Here is a 19411-nt window from a genome sequence, read left to right on the forward strand (position 1 = left end):
GGCAGGCAGAAGAATCTCTAAGGCGTCTGCGCCAACCTCTGCACCTGAGGCTTCCCATCCAGGAAATCAACGACAAGGACTGACTTTGGTTTTGTGTATTTCGGAGATGCCCTTTCAAAGCTGATATGAACATTTAGTTACTCCATAACACCTGGGTATTTTTGACCACTGAAGTTTTAAAAGTTGCAATAAATAGCTTTAAAAATTATTTGCTTGCTTGATGTTACTTTGGTTACATTGGTTTGGGTTTGTTTGGGGTTTTTTTTCTTTCTTCTATGAAGAAACTGCTAAAGCAAAGTTCTTCTAAATATTTGTCAAATCTCACTAGTACAATGGAGGCTGGTAATTCTTACTGCTGGTAAAATGACAGAACAAAGACAGCCTTTTTAGTACCATTTACTATAACATAACAGTAGTCATAGGATAATAATTTCTGCATGAAGTATTAAAGATTCTTTTCCTGATATTACAGTTTCCTTTTCCCTGGTCTATGCATTGACTCTTTGTGACACCATAGGTGAAGTTTAGATTAGCGTGACAGTTAAGCTTTCTTAGTAAATAGTGCTGGAAAAGTAAGGTATCTCAAACTTGCTATAAAATCATTTATGTTTCACTGTTGCATTTTATTAAAAGAATTTATCAAAACATTCAAGCATACATGATTATACACCTGTTTAAAAGAAGGTGTAGTAAGATACAGCATCTATCAGAACATTGTACACAGAAAGACTTAACTAAGGCAGAACCAGTAAACCAATTATTTTTTTCCCAGGAAAGTGGATTAAGACACTTTGCTCAGTTTGAGTTCTCTGTTTACCCCCAGAGGAACAATTAATAATGCTAAAAAAAATATATTATCTGGTTCAAGTCAGCACCACAATTGCTGCAGCAGTAACAATGCTGTGGTGACCATGCACCATCACTTTTGTGTACCCAATGCCAGAGGTATGGCTGATCTTCTCCATGGCCAAGAGGAGGCCTGATGCAACTCAAAGGCCTGAAGCATGAAGGTTTGCGTATGTTATATTTTGTAGAGCTGCCTAGAGATGTCCAGCAGCTTTAGCTTTAGAGATACAGACAAGGCAAGCTCACCCTGAGCAAACTGTACATGGTCTTGTCTCATTACTGCTGTTTATCTCCTGAGGATGCAAAGCACCAGCAAACTGTAATTGTACCCCAAGCATCAATTATATTCAAGTAAAAGGAAACCCTTTATTAATCAACCCTATTTGATTAATCCTGTATTAATGCTATAGTTGTATTCAAGGAATTAAGTTCCTTTTTAGTGTTGCAAGAAAATTAAAAATGTCTAAAAAGCCCAAAAAAGCAACAAAAGTTGTGGATTCTGCTGTCTGCAAATTTAGAAAGATGTCTTACAGACCATATTTCCTGTAAACTGTGCTCTAGGAGCAAGACAAGTTAATCTAATAGAATATGAGAAATGTTTTGGAAATAGTAAAATGTGCCATAGTTAGATGGCAATCAAGCAAGAAGCTTTTAAGAAAAAAGTAGTCTGGAGCATCAGTTTCCATAAAACCTGAGCACCTTCTAAGACTTTGGCACCAGTCAACTTCTCCCATATTCCCTGAGATGAATTCCCTGGTGTAATTCTAACTTTAAAACTGCTTCAAGATTTTAGAAACTATTAGATATACAAACTGTAACGTTTGATCCCAGTGATGTTGCAGACAGTCTTGCAGAATATTATGTCTCCTCAACTAAAATGGTATTCTTTGCTCTGCAGCAGGTAATAGTAGTGGTAAAGAGTAATTTAGCTCTGCTAAATAATCTACTTAGATTTTGGATGAAAATACAATTTTTTAGTTAACATTGAGGCAAAACAAGGAATTTGTTTTTTCCCTATAGCATTAATGTCTTTGCACATATGTACTCTGCGATACGATACTTTCCTGTTAACAACAGTAAGAAGTTCTGTGAACTCCAAGGAAGATCCATGCTTCCTAAGGGTCTCACACAAATCTTGGATGTACCACGAGCCATTCAGAGTTTCACGATGAGAATAGTAGCCTAGAGTAGAAAAAAGGCATAAAATTACATCCAAATGTAAGTAGTGGTAACCTCTTGGAAAAATATTTATGGGAGTCACTGTTTGCTAGCTACCATCTGTAATGAATTACTAATGGGTGTAAACCTTACTTTGCCAATTGCACTGCAAATTGTAGATGGGAAATGGCTTTGGTACCACTTGTGGTGCTCAGCTAAGAGGAACATGATTCAGGGATTGGTAGCTTACAGGACTGCATCTCTACTTCATAAGAGAGCAGATGGGATTGAGGACAACATACATGGTGGGACTGGAGAGAACAGCCATGTAGTGCAGGGAAATTTATAAGCCAGCAGAATCCTGGAAAAGAGATGGATGTTGGCTGTCAGGAGGCAGCTCAGCTGCAAGATTGATGACAATGTTTTTGTTTGGCAAATCTAGTGCACCTTGATAATTTACTTCCACTTCTTCTTTAGCACGTAACATTCTTTCCCAGACAAGTTGCTACTTATCAGACATGTAAATCAGATTTACATGGAACTGTTCTCATTTTTTGGACTGCAAAATGAAGACATGTTCAGGTCTGTTACAGTGAAGTGACAGACGCTGGATGTAAAATACCAGAACTCACCTTCCGCCACAGAGTAGCACATGATAAAGTCTGCACCAGCAGGCAGAGTGTAGACACCAGCTGCATCCACTTCAGTCTCATTGACAGGGGATTCACTGCTGTTGTCTGTTGCATCGTGAGCAATGACTGCATCATCATGTTTATCACCTCGACAGGCCTGTTGGTGAGAAGTGTTGTTATGTTTGCACCCCTGCCGAGGAGCTCACTGTTAATATGATAATTCTGACACTAACCAGAGGCACTTCTGTTCAGCCAGGTGTGCCACATTACCATGGCTCTGCCTTCAGAAAGACACATTTATTTCTCTGTCCCTTAAAATGTTGGGACAAAGACCACTGAAAGCTCAAAGATGATCCCAGAATCACTAAGACTGGAAGGGATCTGTTGAGATCATCTAGTCCAACCTCCTGACTCAAGCAGTGTTAGCTACAGCATGCTGTCCAGGACTATGTCCTGTCAGCTTTTGAGGACCTTCATAGGTGGAGACTCCACAGTCAGTATGGGTGACCTCTTCCAGTGTTAGAACCTCACAGTAAAAAAAATGTTTTCTTGTGTTGAGATGAAATTTTATGTGTTTTAATTTGTTCCAGTTGTCTCTTAACCTGTCACTTGGGTACCACCGAAAAGAGCCTGTCTCCCTCTTACTCCCTCCCACCAGATGTTCAGAACATTGGTAAGATTCCCCTGAGCCATCTCCTCCAAGCTGAACAGTCCAGCTCTCTCAGCCTCTCCTCACATCAAACATGCCCCAGCGTCCCTTAATCATCTCTGTGGCCCTTTGCAGGACTCACTCCAGTAAGTCTGCATTTTTGTTGAACTGGGGAACTCAAGACTGGACACAATACTTCAGAGGCAGCATCACCACTGCTGAGTAGAGAGGAAGAACTGCCTCCCTTGCTGTCAAGGCAGTGCTGAATTACTGCTCTGAAGCACAGCCATCATTACATGCTGTTACACTCCTGCTCTTAGTGCAGTCTCAAGTGTGTTTGTTGAGGGAAGGAGGAAAGGTTTTTTGTGAGAAGTCAGTAGTGATCCCACTATTGTCAGTGGTGCAAAAACATTCCATGGAGGATAACAAGGTGAGAACACACTCAAAAGATAAAAAGGAGCATTACTTCAGAACTACCACTAAAAAAAACCCACAAAGAATCTTCTTTACAGTGGTAAAGTTTCATCTTGATGTTCTGATTTTCAGAGGTAATTGCTATGCCAGTTGTGCTGGAAAAGAACTCAGCTGATGAGCTAAGTTAATTAGCTTTTTGATGAGTATATATTATAAATGTTTCCAAGTATTACTTAGAACTTAAAATTGAAATATGAAAGTATTTTTCCCATCTTTGGCACCAGGTTGAAAAAAAAAGAAATCTGAATGAGTCCTAATGAAAGGTGAATTAACATGCTGCTTCTTGCAGCAACCCTGCACCCTTATAAGGAAGTTTGCATTTGGGAAAAAAGGGTAATACTTAGAATTACTCTGTGAACTACTACAATTACAATCTGCTGAAGGCCAGGCTCATATATGTTTCCTCATTGTAATCTGGATAAAGATGGGATAAAGCCCTGCGTGACCTGGTTTGACCCCGTAACTCTGCTTTGAACAGGGGGGCTGGACCAGCGACCTCCTGAGGTCCCAACTTTCATTCTCCTGTGAACCAAGGAAAGCAACAGGAGGTTATATATGGTTTTTATCTGACCACTGAGCAGAAACAGTATTCCTGAGACAATAAAACCTTAATTTGATTCTTTGGATTCTACAGAGATGCCAAGTATAAGTCATAGACAAAAAAACCAAAAGCCAACCAACAACAAATGAAAATCACTACCACCACAAAAATCAACCAACCAAAAAGTCCCACAAAAAAAAAAAAGCAGTCAAAAAACCCAAACGCAAAACCCAGCTTCACTGAGGATCACGTAAAAGGACTTGCCTGGAAGGAAGCAATGAAGATAAAACGGTTAGATAGCTTATCAGCTTAGCCTTGGGCTGTGAAGTGTGACTCATAGGAACTGAGCTGAGGCTGCAAAAAACCCTGGTACTTCCTTCTCTGCTATTAAATACACACTGACAGTCTATCTGACATGGGTTTAATTTGTGTTTCTTTTTGTAAAATTACTTATTAAATACAGCTGTAATAATAATATTAACAGTAGTATACAATAGGGTTTCTAATAAAAAGAGAAGAATCCTAGTCTTAAATGCCTTGTGGAAAGACTGCATCGGGAAAACTGACATCTGTATTGCAGGAAGACACAAGTCAGTGTTAACTTCACTGAATTCAGAAACAGACATCTTACCTGAATGATAAATATCTTTGGTTTTCCTACCAAACTCTGGCACTTGTCTCCTCTGAACATGTCTGTGATTGTCTGAATTTTGATTTTGTCATCATATGCATAAATGTGACCATCCTCGCCGTGGCTCAGGAACACACACACAAAGCAGTCAGCATTGCTGTGGTCCTCCTTAGAGGCTGAAATAGTCGAGTGGTGTTTAAATGAGAAAACAGTTATATCCAGGTCATATTCAGGTCTAAAAAACATTGTACATTTGTATCATATCCTCAAATCCCAGTCCTTTTTCAAATGGATGCTATTTTCAGGAAAAGCCATATTGTAGGGATTTCTAGGTGCATTGATTCAACCTGGCTGAAGGGGCCCTAACCATAAAAAGAAGAATGTAATTCTCCCAGCTGCATGTACCATCTTTCAGCTTTTAGAGACTTAACTAGTTCTCTCCACTGAAGCTTCACTTACATTGCAGTAAAATAATTTTCAGTCTCACATTTAAGTACTTCTAATGTTAAATTGCTTGTGCACAAAAATTTATTTTAAGTAAGATGAATGGAGAGGTTGGAAGAAAAGGTATCTGGGAATTCTGCTGCAATAGATATAACCAATACACAGTCTCTTACCTTCATAAATTCTCTGCTGCACATCTTCTACTTTCAGGTCTTCAAAAAGTCTGACTTCAAACCCAAGGTCTGTCAAACTGTTGTTAGAACAGATCAGTGTTAGTAAAAATTTTGCTCAAATTATATATCAATTGCTACCAACTGAGTTTCTTTCCCTGTGGGGGAATTAATGTTCTTGTGCATTATTTATGAAGAAAACTACTGAAGTGAATTTGAATTCAAACTGTTGTCAAGTACAGGTCTACCACCTAAAGTTACTTCAAAGAGTTTGTCCAAAGAAAGCTCTAGACTCACTGAACTGACAGGACTTGTGCCAGCAGTTTCTGTGACCTAAAAAAAATGTGCCTTGAAGCTTTTTAATTATGGCTTTCTTCACTCAAGTTGCATAGTTGCTATGTCTGCAAAACCTTCTGGTCTCTACTTAAACACAAGATTTTGGTAACTCCTTAATTTGCCCACGATTTCTAAAGTTCGGATTTTTTTAAGGGTTAGTAGAGCAACCAAGTTTCTTACCTGCGTTGCAGATTGTTTCTGTCTGCCATAGTCCCACGTCTGTCGTTCAGCTTTAAACGCCAAAAAAAGTGCTCGTGATTGAAGATCAATGCAAGTCCTCTTCTTTGATGGTTCATTTTGTACTCCACTGCAGGATCAAGTGATTGTCTGCTGCCACAGAGGGAAAACATGCTTGGTGATTGAGCCTGTTTCATTAGTTAAGGCACATAATGGTGCATTTCAGACATGGCTCCAATTCTCCATGTTATGTGTTTAGCTAAATATTAACATAATTGGATAGTACACAAGTACTTACTTGGAATTGTAGTTGTCTGTGATTTGTTTCAAGTTTTTCTAAGTAAATCAAGTGCTGCATTGTAATCAATAGACTATAAACTGGGGATGAGGTGCTAAGTGTAGTGTATCTTGCAAAAGGAGAACAAGTGGTTGTTACTTACCCTAATGAAATGAAAGCTATGACAATTTAATTTGACAAGTTTTAAGTTGACAAGTTCATCTAAGTTTTTAGCAACCAGCCCACAAAATCCTGAAGTTGAAGGACAGAGGTCTTAAGGAATAAATGACCAACCCAGCTTCTAAGCAGAGGACTTTATCTTGGCAGCAAACACATAGAATACCTGTGTGTTTGGGAGTAGCATTCTGCAATTGTATTGGTTTATGAGCAAAACACAGCATAGGATGTGTGACAGCATACTCTGGACTTGGCTGTGGACCCAAAAGACCCTAAGTGTTGACATGGCTGTAATTAGAAAGACAAGCAGACAGTCTTTCTGCTTTTGTAGTTATTGGTGCAGAAAACAGAAACTGAAACGTTTCTGGCAACAGCGCTGGCAATAGACAGGTCCAGAGTTCGAGGTACACGGAATGATAGTCCAGGTTATGCTACCCTAGGACTGGCTCTGGTCAGAGCTGCCATTTTTGCCATGTTAATACCTTCTTTCATGCTGTGGAATATTCAGGTTTGGTGCAATTACAGGAGAAAGTTGCTTATAATATTTGCCTGCAGATGTTGAAGATCAGAGTTTCATCGGCAAATGTTTTTGTTTCACAGCAAAATTACCATTGTTACCCGAAGACTATCTCTGCTTCTCCACTTTGTTATGAGAATCCCCTTAATGAAACACATTTTTGTAACATATACATAAGAATTCAGACAGAGAACAGGAATTTAGGGTGACTGTTCCAAGTCAGGGAGATTTAACAATGTTGGCTGGATAACCAATAAGAGATTGGGTGCTTTATCACATTCTTCCCATTCTGAGTACCAAACATGATAAAATGCAAAGATTATAAATTTTAGCCTTGCAATTATGAACAATTTCACCTGTACCAGAATTTTTTCAGATTTTGGCAATTTCTCTTCCTTAGGATTTGGCTAGGTGCATGGCTAGTGGGGATTTTGGACAGTTTGGTCTCTGGATCCTGTGAATGACCATTGAAGGATGATTCCCTAAATAGTTCTTTCTCTACTCAGCTGTGTGGATGAAGCAAAGTTATCAGGCAGGTAGTTTACTGTTTTCAGGGCTTTCATGGAATCACTGTTCCATGGTCCATTTCCCCACCTTCCAGAGGAATACATTCCTGTGCTACAACCTAACACTTAGTCTGTCCAGTGGCTCCTTAGATTGTGATGGTCTTTGCACACTGCCTACAATAAAAAGAGAACACTCCTCTTAGTCCCTTCCACATGCCTTCACATCTGCAGCTGGTGTAGCTAAAACTACAAACATGTTTTGTAAGTGGGTGGAGTTGAATCAAATAATTCTATCCAATTCTTAACAAAAATCAGAAAACCCTGCACTGACCTCAGTCTCTTGGGACATCTCTGTCACTGCCACCAGAACTTTACCTTATATTGAGTGCATCTACTTCTGTGATGTTCTCATTTCCATCTGTTAGAGAAATCAAAAAGTTATTTAGCCACAAACTCATTCATTAAAAACAAACAAAACCAATTTGAAATTATGCATCCAGCCTTAAAGTTTAGCTGTTAATGTGAATTAAAAGCTCATTCACACATCAGGTAAGTAGGCATGTAAGTAGGCAAACTCATTAGTGTTTGTCTGCACCCACAGCTTTTGGAGGTTGTTCTGGAAGTTCTGACTCCAGCAGTCTGGATTTCAGGTGGTCAAGACATGAATATGTTCTATATGTCTGTGTATCTGTACCTATATAAACATATTCAGAGATTATGATTTTATATAACTAACTAGCTCGGTGTATTTTTAAACGAGACTAACTCAACAGCAAAAATTTTACATAACTTAAAAATACATTGGTGTTTCTTTTCTTTCAGTAATGCTGCTAATACAAAGCTGAGCATGCTCTTTGGGGTTGGATGCAGCACACAGTAGACAGTCACAGTAGTCAGTAGTCACAGTAGACAGTGTAACAGCTATTGACAACTGAGGAGATGCAAGATTGAAACCTCTTCTTCTGCTGAACTCTACAGACTTTAAGTACCTCGAATACAGAATAGACATAAAGTAGCAATGTGGGAACAACAAGGAACCTGCACATCTTGGCAGTGTGCAGAACTACAGACTTGCACATGGTTAGGCTAAAATCCTTGTTGCTCTTACTTAAGCATCTCAGTGGGCTATTAAATCACTACTACTACTGGTAGAGACTAACTACCACATTATGAGAACTGTATAGGACACTGTACCTGTGGTGGGTAATATAGGTCTGCTATCCAGCTGGACATGGCCTGCAATTATAAGAAGAGTCACATGTACACGTATTTTGCAAACTACTTTGCACATACAATACTAGCTTTTCACATCTCTTTTTCAAATGTTATTAATGCTTTTTGCAAAACTAATGTAGCTATGTATTGATAGAGGACAAAAGTTCTTGCGATCCACTCCCCCTGAAACAGATAATAAAATTTTATAGTCATCGAAGTTTAAGACAGAAAATGTAGACACAGGAGGACTAGAATTCCTGGGTGACAGGAAACTAGGAAAGATGGTTTTCCTGTTAATTTAATCCTGTTTAGTAACTTCCTAGTCTTTGGTTTTTCATCGTTGCTCTCATATTGCAGATTCATTCACAAATATGCTATTTGAATTACGATTTATGAAAAGTTTTCTGTCTTACACAGGAACAAGCTTGTTCTAAAATCTGGTTGAGACCAACGGGACTACTTGTCTTTAATTTTGTGAAGATGGATTGCTTCAAAGCAATCAAAAATCAGGTATGGGCTAGGGGACACTGGAATCTCACTATCCCGGGATGCGTTTCCATCTCAACAGCTCTGCCATCAACACCAAAGGGCAAGGCACTTAGAAACAACGAACGGCACACAAAATAAGTCCCTTTAAGTCTAGCTGCATCTCCGGGAAGCCAACTCAAGTTTTTGTGCCCTGACTTCTCCTGCCCTCCAGTTACAGCCGGGGACCTTCCCCGCTTCCCTGTCCCGCGGCCGTGCCGGGAGCCGGAGGGGTTTTCCCCTGCGCGGCGTGCCCTGGATTTATTGCAAATCCATTTCCTCCTTGGCCGTCCTTTGCCTCGCACCTTCCCCGTTCCCCTCCTCCTCCAGAAGGAAGGAAATGTTATAGATACATATTATAACATTGGCTTTTTGCAAATATTAAATGGGTTTTAGATGTGTAATGTTAAAGTAACTTCGTTATAAAGTTATAATTTTTATTTCTGTTTTTAATTAAGCTTAGTGAAATAGCTGATATAAGTATGCTTGTGTTAAAATGCCTGCTTGGATGGGATAACATCTGATGAACACAGGAAGAAGACACCTGCTGCAGATGTGCCAACTATCAGCACTCACCATCTGAAGACAGTGTGGACCAGGGCCCAAAAACTGGAGGTGTTAAGAATGGACTAAAATGGTTTACACCCAAGGAATCCGCATTCTCTAAAAAGGTAGACCCAAACTAAACAGTTCTTGGAATCCGTAAACTAGTTTGGGGAAAAAGTTTGCTATGCATAATTGTTTATGAATACACAACAGGCTGATGCAATAGATGTAGTGGCTGATTTAAGGGGTATCCCTGAAGATAAGTGTAGTCTTGCCTGAGGGCCAATATGCACCCGGCCGTAACAGCCTTTACTCTATGGTCTTGTCTCCTATTGTCCTTTCTTAAACTTTTTAAATTTTCACAGAAAGAAGGACAGAAGCAAAGCTCCCGCTCCCCCTGAGCTCCCCTCCGGGCAGCGCTCCCAGCGCTCCGGCCGGGCAGCCCCGCTGGCTCCGGCCCCTCCCGGGGGCAAACATTCCCCATCCCGCTCCCGCTCCGCGCTGGCTCCGGCAGGAACCCGACCAGCGGCGCGTCCCGGCCCTTCCCGGCCCTTCCCACCGCGTCCCCGCCGCACACGCACCCGCCGGCGGCCGCCGCTCCGAGCCCGACATCGCCGTGCACCGAGGCTGCACACCGACACAAACGCAGCCCCGCCAAGCCTTCCCCTCTCCTCGCCTTCCGTGCTTTCCCCGCTCGGCCCGCCCCCTCGCCCTTTGTTTCCGCGGCGGCGCCTCCGCCAGGAACAGGGCGAGGGACGATCCGGGAAGCGCAAGGCTGGGTGCTGAAGTGCGCCGTGTGCTTCCTGGGGCCATACTTGAGAGACCGTGGGCGAGTAACTGCGCCGGCTTGTACAAAACCATCGTCCTGAAGTGTGGTGAGAGCCTCCCGTATTCACTTAGTTTAAATTTTTCCAAACTGTACTCAAATTCCCATTTCAGGCCCATAGTGTTTTCTTTCCTGTACGGCTCCTGTTCCTCAAAGTGCGTTTCGGGCACCCACACACAACCTTTGAGAAGTTTGGATGTGTGGATCATTCTGCAGCTTCGCTCTGTTCTCGTTTCAGTTCTCTGATGATTTCGGAATTGTGTGGCGAGTTGCAAGGTATTGACGAGAGTGCCCTGGTGTCTTAACGAGTATTCTCCAGCCGGGAATTATGCAGCACTTGCCGGTCACTGATTAATTGCTTTGCAAGGTATTGACGAGAGTGCCCTGGTGTCTTAACGAGTATTCCCCAGCCGGGAATTATGCGGCACTTGCCGGTCACTGATTAATTGCATAACAAACAAGTTTCTAAACCAAAGCCAATGACAAAACCCCATTCTTCTGTATAAGAGCTTTACAGATTGTACCCTAGAGGGATCTGAATATTTTTTCCAGCCTACTTCTGGGGAGATAAACTCAGTTATGAATGTACACTTAAGAGAGTGCTGCTACAAGCACAAAAGGAAACAGATTTAGAGTGGAATTATAGGCATTTTTACCCAGTCTGGTTTCACTCAGCCTTCTTGCATGGGTAAAGATTTTAGACAAGATGTCTCCCTTTGATTAAAGGAGCCATGGGGTATTTTTAATTGCCTTTGCTCGTTTTTGTCTTGTTCAGACTTGTTACCCTCAGACTGCCAGTAGGCAGCTGGATCAAGATAGAACTTTGTTTCAATTGTCTTCGTGCAATCTTTAGTTATGATTAAACATGACACTATCACAAAGTTTGCATCTTATACTGGGTAACATTTAGACTCCTACCAAACAGATTCATTTTTTGGCAACTGCAGATCCCAGCTCTCACAGCTCCTGCTAGAGCTGCCCCTGAACCCACAGGCAGCCAGACTGCCGTGTGAAGTTCTGCAGCTGCAGAACCAAAATCCAGGACTCTGTCGGCCGTGTTCCTCAGCCCAACAGTTTGCTTAGATCCTTGTAAGACAGAGGTTTTTTCTGCTCTGTTTTGCTGGAGGCTCAGAGCAGGCTCAGCACTGTTGAGTCAGGGGTAACTTGATCGCAGTGTGCAGCCCGAGGCAGCGCTGGGCTGGTGTGCATTTCCAGCTCATCGTAATTCATGGGAGTTTTATTGTGAGACGTTCCCATAGGTTTAGAAACACTTTCAGATTGTAGCTGGGTATTTTTTGGAAAAAGTATTATGGATGGATCAGAACTACAGTCTGAAGAAGGAAATTTGATTGTGGACACACTGCTGTACAGTATTACTGACCACACAAAAATATGCAGTATTGAGTTAAATGAGCAGCTATCTATAGTGTTATTATGCTTTAATCTAGCATGGAGCTGTTCACTCACTCCCCCCAGTGGGATGAGGGAGAAAATCAGAAAAAAGGTAAAGACAGTCTAACAGGACAGAAAGGGAGGAGAAAATAATAATAAAAGGATACACAAGATGAGTGACACACAGACTCACCGCCCAGTGATCGATGCACAGCGAGTCCCCAAGGACTTCCTGTGGACTTCCCTGGCCAACTCCCCCCAGTCTTATTGTTCAGCAGGATTCCATATGGTGTGGGATATCCCTTGGGTCAGCTGGGGTCTGCTGAGCTGGCTGTGTCTGCTCCCAAATCCTTGTGTACATCAGCCTCCTCTCTGGCAGGGCAGCAGGAGAAGCTGTGTTTTATCATTACTCTCATCCTCAAACCAAAACACAGCATTGTATCAGCAGCTAAGGAGAACATTAACTATAACTGTGACAACCAGGACAAGCATTACATTTTTGCATATATTTATAAATATGTAAGTTCTTAAATGGTATGATTGATCCCAGGAGTGATAGCTAGCCTTCATCTTAGGGCTATGGTCTTCTGCAAAATGCATTTTGTATAACTTGCAGGCAACTCTAATCAAGGATTTCTGCAACAGGAAAAGCTTGTGCAAAGTAAAGACTACCTGGAAGAAGTGAAATGCCTCCTGTGGTTTGCAAGCAGAACTATCAAAGTGCTATCCAGCAGTATTAAAGCTCTTTCAGTGTTTTACATGGTTTCAAAGAAACTCCGGGAGGCTTCCATGGTATAATTACAGGTCAGTAGAGGAGGGAACAAAACCCAGCTCTTTCCAACAGTGAAAACCTTCCGTGTTGTCATGTTTTAACCCCAGCCGGTGACTAAGTATATATGTGTACACACAGAGGCACACACACAGACGGGATGGGGAGAAGGAGAATCAGAAAAACTCAAGGGTTTAGGTCAGAACACTTCAGTAACTGAAATAAAGAAAGAAAAATAATAAAAATTAAAAGGCTAAAGAGAGAGATGAATAGACCCCAAGACAGACAATTGACACACAATACTGTGTCTCACCACCCCCTGTTCAGTCCCCAAGCAGCGGTTGGTGGCTTCAAGCTGATCAGGATATAAACTCCCCCCTTTTTATATACTAGGCATGATGCTCTATGGTGTGAAATATTCCTTTGGGCAGTTTGGGTCAGCTCTCCTGGCCATGCTTCCTTCCAGCTTCTTGTGCACCTCCTCACTGGTGGAGTATGGTAAACTGAGATTTACTGGATTTAAGGTAAGCACTGCTCAGCAACAACTAAATCATCAGTTACCACCATTATTCTCACACTACAACCAAAACAGCACTGCATCAGTTACTATGAAGAAAATTATCCCATCCAAACCCAGGATATGCATTAATTTAAGCACCTAGTTTGAGCCCATTTGCACAGAACTCAGCAAGCCATCTAGCTGAATTAGTGGTTTGGACGCATTGTGGTACTTTTGTAATTTTAAACAAACAACGCCATTAACATTCCCTGCTTTAATGTCAAAAAGATTTTTAGGGTTACAACCATGGAATTCCAGGGTAATGCAGAATTGTTTCAATTCTATGGTAGAAAATAAATGTCACCGAAGTTAGGGGAAGTACAAGTTCATCTAGCAAAGTTTCATAAAGCTATACAATAATGCTTCTCTTTTAGTGCTATTTCATATCCACAAATAAGAAAAGAAACCTTGAGGCACAACCAAAGAACTTTAACAGAAATTTTTGTTTATGAAGCCCTTACATTCACTGTCATGTACACTAAGCTCTAGTGAGAAACAAACCAAAAACACAACAGGTAAAGAAACCACACAAAATTAGATCACATTATAGTCTATGAGTCCAGTGAATTTTATGCATTTAATTTCTATTGCCTGTTCACATATGCAATATTGTAATTTTCATTCCTCTCCTGTGAATATTTAAAGCAAATTGCTTTTTAATGAAAGCAAATCATTATCTTTCTAACAGAGGACCTAATGCAGAAGTTAACTAAGGACTGACACCTGTAGGTAAGCAACAAGTACAGAGAGCAAACACCAAATAATTCAGACATCAGATGATTTTACTTAGAGAAGTCAGAGAGGGAACAAGTGACAGAAGTACAGGCTCATATATCCATCAGCCTCACAGAGGGCATCTTAAATAAGTTTTTTTGGGCACTCTGATCTTAACTGTGGAACTTGCTTTTAGTTTTCATCAGTACAGACTAAATGAAAGCAAAGATGAATACAGTAGCCAAGTTGTGCCACAACAGAAATATAAATCAACATATTTGTACATATATCCTTTCTGTGCATATAATACACAACATAAAATGTTTTATTCAAAAACAGACATTTGATGAATTTTTAAAAAATAACATAGAAACTACATTTCACCATTCTGTCAAATCAAAAGTATATCCTTAGGCTGCAAACCGTTCATTTTACTGGACAGCCCTTAAAAGGATCAACGTATTTGATCTGAAAAGTGCTGCAGAAGTAAGGCATTGATATAGAATCAGGTAGAAATATGTAGTGCATGTACACTGGCTTGGGCGTTTTCCTGGTTTTTTAACAACAAACCTGCAGGGCCACACACATGAGAGAGAACTCAAGGCAACTGCAGCAGAAACACCAGGTACAGGCTATGAAAGATGTCTCATACTGGTACACACACACTCTCCTGCTGGACCCATCAGATGCTTCAGCTGCTAGTAAACCTAAAATTTGACCTGTATTAAAAATCACCTGAGAATTCAATATAACTCCTTGGTGCCTCCGATGTCCCCACTATGGAGTCTTCTTGGGAACATTAAAATGGCACCAGCATTTTACAACAGCACATACAGGTGAACATACACCAAAGGAAAGCAATTTCAGTTCCCAAGCTTCTGGCATAAAATGGAGAGAAGGACGACTTGTTTCTTTTTTACATGAATGAGAATATCATAGTGATCTTCAAATCAGTAAATTCGTGTCAGTGTTTAATGTATCACTGTCTGAAAAGCTTAAAGATTTGTAACCAAAGCCTTGCTTCCTTTTGGCTGGATCTTCAGCTTTATGGTACCCCACAAGATCTCAGTGTCTTCTCTCAGAGATCTGTCTTGCCCTCATAATGACACATGCAAGCAGCTCTCTGGCTGTCCAGGTATGGCTTGCATCCTAAATGTATGACTGCATCAAACAGCAGCTGAACAGTTGATTCACAAGCTGCAAGCAAAGAAGAGTTCAGTTAAAAGTACTCTTTGAGTGGAATATAAAACTAACAGGAGAAAACTCTGATAAACTGAGAATGACTCTAAGAAAGAAACAATCTTCTCTGGGCAAAGCAAATAGATTGTCAAATGAAAAACTGAACTAACACAGAGTCATTTAAGTTTTGAGTAAAGATTTTTTATATGCCAAACAAAATGAAAATTCATTGCATATGGAATGTTATCTGTGTTGGAAACATACTGAGTCTTGGAAGATGAAAGAGCTGGTTTACCTTCTCACTCTTTGCATCCCAGTTTATGCAGAGGTTGCTATCTTTAACATCAGCTCAACAGAATTGAACAAATATTCACCAGTTCTGACACTGAAGACTAACATGATGATTTATTTACAGTTAAATAAATTTGAGAAGTTCAAACACAAGGTTGTTCTAAGAACTTACTGCTCCCAGTGGGAGTATTTACTGTGAAAGTGACATTGACCAAGTTAAAAAGTAGTTATGTATCCATCAGATGCAGGCCAACAACCAGAAGAAATACCATATGGCTTGTTACTGAGAAAGCTAACATTTATTCACTAGGGGACAGCATTAACTACTTCCACTATGACAGTCTATTATTTTAATACCTTATTTCATAACAGGGAAAGATTCTGTATTCTCCTACAGTTTACTAGCAATCACACACAGAAGTTTAGAAATCACCCAGCAGAACAGTCATGTTACAGCTATGTTACAGTAAATGCAAGAATTATAGATGTGTTTTGATCAAGTTGTATTCCAATATTCTACTCCCAAATGGGCAGCATTATTTTTTCCCCTAAAGTTGAAACTAACCTTAACTTGAAGTTAGGTTTAACCCTGATCATTTTCCTATGCTGTGTCACTGCTCTGCTGTACAAGCACCTGGGCTGCACAGCAGAGGGACAGAACAAAGCCTCCTTCATTAGCTTATGAAAATGTGGCCTTGCTGCACTGCACAAAGATTCTTTGCCAGGTTAAGGCTAGGTTAAACATTAAAAAAAAAAAAAAAAGGCTTTTTCACACTTACCCTGGACACTCTCTGAGATTCCAAGCGTTTTCTGCACATCTCTGCAAATTTTTGAGAGGCAGGTCTGAAACTGCTCATCACAATCATTTTTTTTATTGCCACAAGTATCATAGCATCTGTCGTGGTGATTGCAGCACCTTGTCATTGAAGGGATACCGATGTCAAACTGTGCAGAAAACACACACACACCTTCATTGGTATTCCAGCATAAGAAAAATACAGCCTATGGACAGACTGTAACAGTTAAAAATTAAAACTAATGGGATGGGTTGAGATAAAGACAGTTTAATAGATGAATCAAAGAAGACAAAAATATCCCAAAATAAGCAGTGCAAAAAGCATTCACCTCATTTCAAAGCAGAGGGGATACCAAGCCAGTCTCTGAGCAACAGCCACCTGGAAGTCATACACAGCTCTGCAATGACCCCCTCCCCACCTCCTCCCACTGCTCTGGGAGTTTTATTGCTGGGCACCACTGTACAGTATGGAACATCCCTCTGTTCAGTGTAGGTCTGCTGCCCAGCTGTGTCCCCACCAAGCCTCTTGCCCAGCCCCAGCCTACACTCTGGGGTGGTGGATGGGCAGAGTTGGGGAAAAATAAAGTCCCAAAGCTGGAGGACAAGAAGCTGACTCCTATTTTCTTTCTAGCATTAAGGAAAAAGGGTTAGAGTCAGTAAGGACAGCAAGAGTCATAGCCAAACCCTCCACTCTCACAAGGCTACAGCTGCAGTTACACATTGCTTTCAAGACTGTGCAAACAAAGTACTAAACCAAACACTCAAAACCCAAGAAATTTATCATCATCACATTTTATGCTTGTAATCTTTGAAAATGTTTATGCTATGTTCATTTACAATACTAACACCTCCCATATGTTGTCACCAGAGCATGTGTTAGGAGCTGATAAGAACAGGGACCTTGTATATATATGGATGCTGTCTCAGAAGGGGGATAGAAAAAACCATCTACACTGAGGAAAGCTGATGTATGAAAGACACACAAAGGAGCCCCAACATGGAAATACTTACCTGAACTCCAAATAGAGGGGATCCACAGCCATTTGGTGGTGATGGTTTATATCCATAGCGAGGAACAGGTCTTGATCCTAAAAATGGTAATTTGTCATGTCTCAGATTTTTTTTGCACAGGATTTTAGTAGTTTTAAAACTCACCACAGACATTTGTTTGCCTCAAGACAGTATCAGTTGTATTTTTAACTTAAACATATATTCAGGTACCTTCATATCAACAATTCTTTCCAAATCACAACTTGGGGGTACTAGGCAATTTTTTTTAGAAAGGGGGACAAGGGAGGACACACCTGAGCAAGTGTCAATGTTTGCTTCCTAAGTTAAAAAAAATTATTAAAATCCATGTGTTGGTTAAGTATGCAATATAAAGGACTATATTAACCGAATACTTTAGTGTAAATTCATTAATACTTCTATGCTCTATATGCAAACAACAGTAGTTATCTATTTTTTTTATCTTAACTGGGATGAAACATCATTTTTATTTCTACAGCTGTAACATTACTAGAATTTGAATTAGTAGAGACTGCTAAACTCACATCTCCCCGAACACTCGCTAGTGCAGCAAACCAAGGAATTCTGCATCCCAAGTTAAGAAAGACTGTGGAGTTAATTTGAAAAATGATCCTCCCGTTAATTTCAGTATTGGAAACAATCTGAAGCCACAGTCAAATGTAATAGGGAAAGAAAACCACATTTGAAAGATGCATATTTTAGTAGAGCGTAAATGTCACCGTGTCCTGGCCACTCTTGTAGAGCCAGCCAGCGTGTCACCACCAGACTTATTTCCTGACTTAACAAATAATCTGACACAGTAAACTGGGATGATGTGACTCCACCACGGCAGGCTATACAGCAGCCTCCCATTCTGGGGTGCTAGTAAAAAGCCTGAAAAGAAATCCTATTTCTGGAGCATCGCCTGCCTGGCTCTGGGGATGGGCACAGCACCGGAGGTGATCACAGAATGGGTCAGGCTGGAAGGCACCACAGTGAGTCATCTGGACCAAATGCCCGGATCAAGCAGGGTCATCCTAATAATAATGGCCTAATATAATAATAACCATAATCATCTATCAGGTCATGCCTACTTGAGCTGCCTCAATTATAGTTCAGGCAAATCAGGCAGCTGAAGCGCAGGGAAGAAGCACAGATCACAGCTGTCCTCTGCTGGCAGCAGCAGGACACTTACGAACAGCAGGATGCATTCCTTCCACTGGCAAACGCGGCTGCCATTAAAACCTGTTATTCAAGAGCGACTTCGAAACAACATATTCCACAGCTCAGATTTAAGCTTTTCTCTCCCAAACCGAAAAGCTCAGGAGGGCTCGTAAATAACAAGCCGGGAGAGAGTAACTCTTCCCACTCCAGGGTTTTTCCCTGGACACATCAGCTACATATTTGACAGTAATAAGCCTTTCTCCAAGGGAAACGTCTTGGAGACGCTGAAAAGGAGCGACTTAGAAGTCGCCTTAGGAGAACTGCTTGCGTGTACCCCTGCCCCGTACAGGTTATACACGTATTTAAACACACATACACGTGCCAGAGCTTGCTCGCCCAGGTTCCTACAGTATTTACAGGTATGCACGCCGAAGAGCTCCTCAGCGCGGCTCGCCCCGGCGGCGGCGCTGGGCCGCCCTGCCCGGCACAAGGGTCGCGCCGCCAGCCCCGCTCACCGTCGCTGCACTTGTACTGGCAGAGCCCGTCCTCGCCGCCCAGCAGGTCCAGGGCCGCGTTCAGGTACATGTCGATCTTGTGCACGCCATTGCGGATCGTCTTCAGCGTCATCCGCCAGTCCGGGCTCTGCGGCGCCTCCTGGCCCCGCGCCGGCCGCCAGGCGCAGGCCGCGACCACCAGCAGCAGCAGCGGGGGCAGCAGCGACAGCCGGGCCGGGGCCATGCCGAGCCCGCTAAGCCGCCGCCTTCTCCTCCGCCGCCCGCCCGGCCCGGCCCGCTGCCACCACCGTCACCACAGCCACCGCCAGGGCCGCCATGGTCCCCGCGGCCCCGCCCGAGCGCCCGCCCGCGGGGAGGGGCCGCCCCGCCGGCCGCCC

The 19411-nt window shown here is 41.8% G+C and overlaps 3 protein-coding genes across 4 annotated transcripts in view; 1 reads left to right on the forward strand and 2 right to left on the reverse strand.

The window, feature by feature from the left end:
- The window catches only part of MCUB (mitochondrial calcium uniporter dominant negative subunit beta), a 46970-nt gene extending 46766 nt beyond the window's left edge, over positions 1-204 (forward strand). The window contains exon 8 of the mRNA XM_041480114.1: positions 6-204. Coding sequence (XP_041336048.1) covers positions 6-83 — 78 coding nt within the window. The 3' untranslated portion in view covers positions 84-204. The remainder of the gene's footprint in view (positions 1-5) is intronic.
- Positions 205-599: 395 nt separating this feature from the next.
- On the reverse strand, positions 600-10487 carry CASP6 (caspase 6). Of its 2 annotated transcripts, none has more exons than XM_041480116.1 (8): positions 10403-10487; positions 8730-8771; positions 7911-7953; positions 6062-6208; positions 5549-5625; positions 4932-5107; positions 2637-2793; positions 600-2028 (listed from the first exon to the last, which is right to left on the reverse strand). In XM_041480116.1, exons 1-8 carry the CDS (start codon positions 10431-10433, stop codon positions 1790-1792), a joined length of 912 nt encoding a protein of 303 aa, XP_041336050.1. In that variant the 5' UTR covers positions 10434-10487; the 3' UTR covers positions 600-1789. The 2 variants fall into 2 exon arrangements, with proteins under 2 accessions (XP_041336050.1, XP_041336049.1); XM_041480115.1 differs by having other exon boundaries at positions 6062-6211.
- Positions 10488-13566: 3079 nt separating this feature from the next.
- On the reverse strand, positions 13567-19395 carry PLA2G12A (phospholipase A2 group XIIA). The gene is made up of 4 exons (XM_041480124.1): positions 19035-19395; positions 17359-17435; positions 16331-16496; positions 13567-15278 (listed from the first exon to the last, which is right to left on the reverse strand). The coding sequence occupies exons 1-4, from the start codon at positions 19255-19257 to the stop codon at positions 15160-15162; spliced, it is 585 nt and encodes a 194-aa protein (XP_041336058.1). The 5' UTR covers positions 19258-19395; the 3' UTR covers positions 13567-15159.
- Positions 19396-19411: the final 16 nt, after the last annotated feature.

This window comes from Pyrgilauda ruficollis, unplaced genomic scaffold (assembly GCF_017590135.1).
Source record: "Pyrgilauda ruficollis isolate IOZ18807 unplaced genomic scaffold, ASM1759013v1 scaffold5, whole genome shotgun sequence".
Classification (NCBI taxonomy): domain Eukaryota; kingdom Metazoa; phylum Chordata; class Aves; order Passeriformes; family Passeridae; genus Pyrgilauda; species Pyrgilauda ruficollis.

Excerpts from the sequence above, each read along its gene's own strand:
- CASP6 (XM_041480115.1), bottom strand. The coding sequence starts at position 10,433 with ATGTCGGGCTCGGAGCGGCGGCCGCCGGCGG. Across the intron at positions 5,626-6,061 it reads AGAAACAATCTGCAACGCAG|TTTGACAGACCTTGGGTTTG; the intron begins GTAAGAAACTTG and ends TTCTAACAACAG. Across the intron at positions 2,029-2,636 it reads GTGCTACTCTGTGGCGGAAG|GCTACTATTCTCATCGTGAA; the intron begins GTGAGTTCTGGT and ends TTTCTACTCTAG.
- PLA2G12A (XM_041480124.1), bottom strand. The coding sequence starts at position 19,257 with ATGGCCCCGGCCCGGCTGTCGCTGCTGCCCCCGCTGCTGCTGCTGGTG. Across the intron at positions 16,497-17,358 it reads CCCCTCTATTTGGAGTTCAG|TTTGACATCGGTATCCCTTC; the intron begins GTAAGTATTTCC and ends TTTTCTGCACAG. Across the intron at positions 15,279-16,330 it reads AATCTCAGAGAGTGTCCAGG|CTTGTGAATCAACTGTTCAG; the intron begins GTAAGTGTGAAA and ends CTTTGCTTGCAG.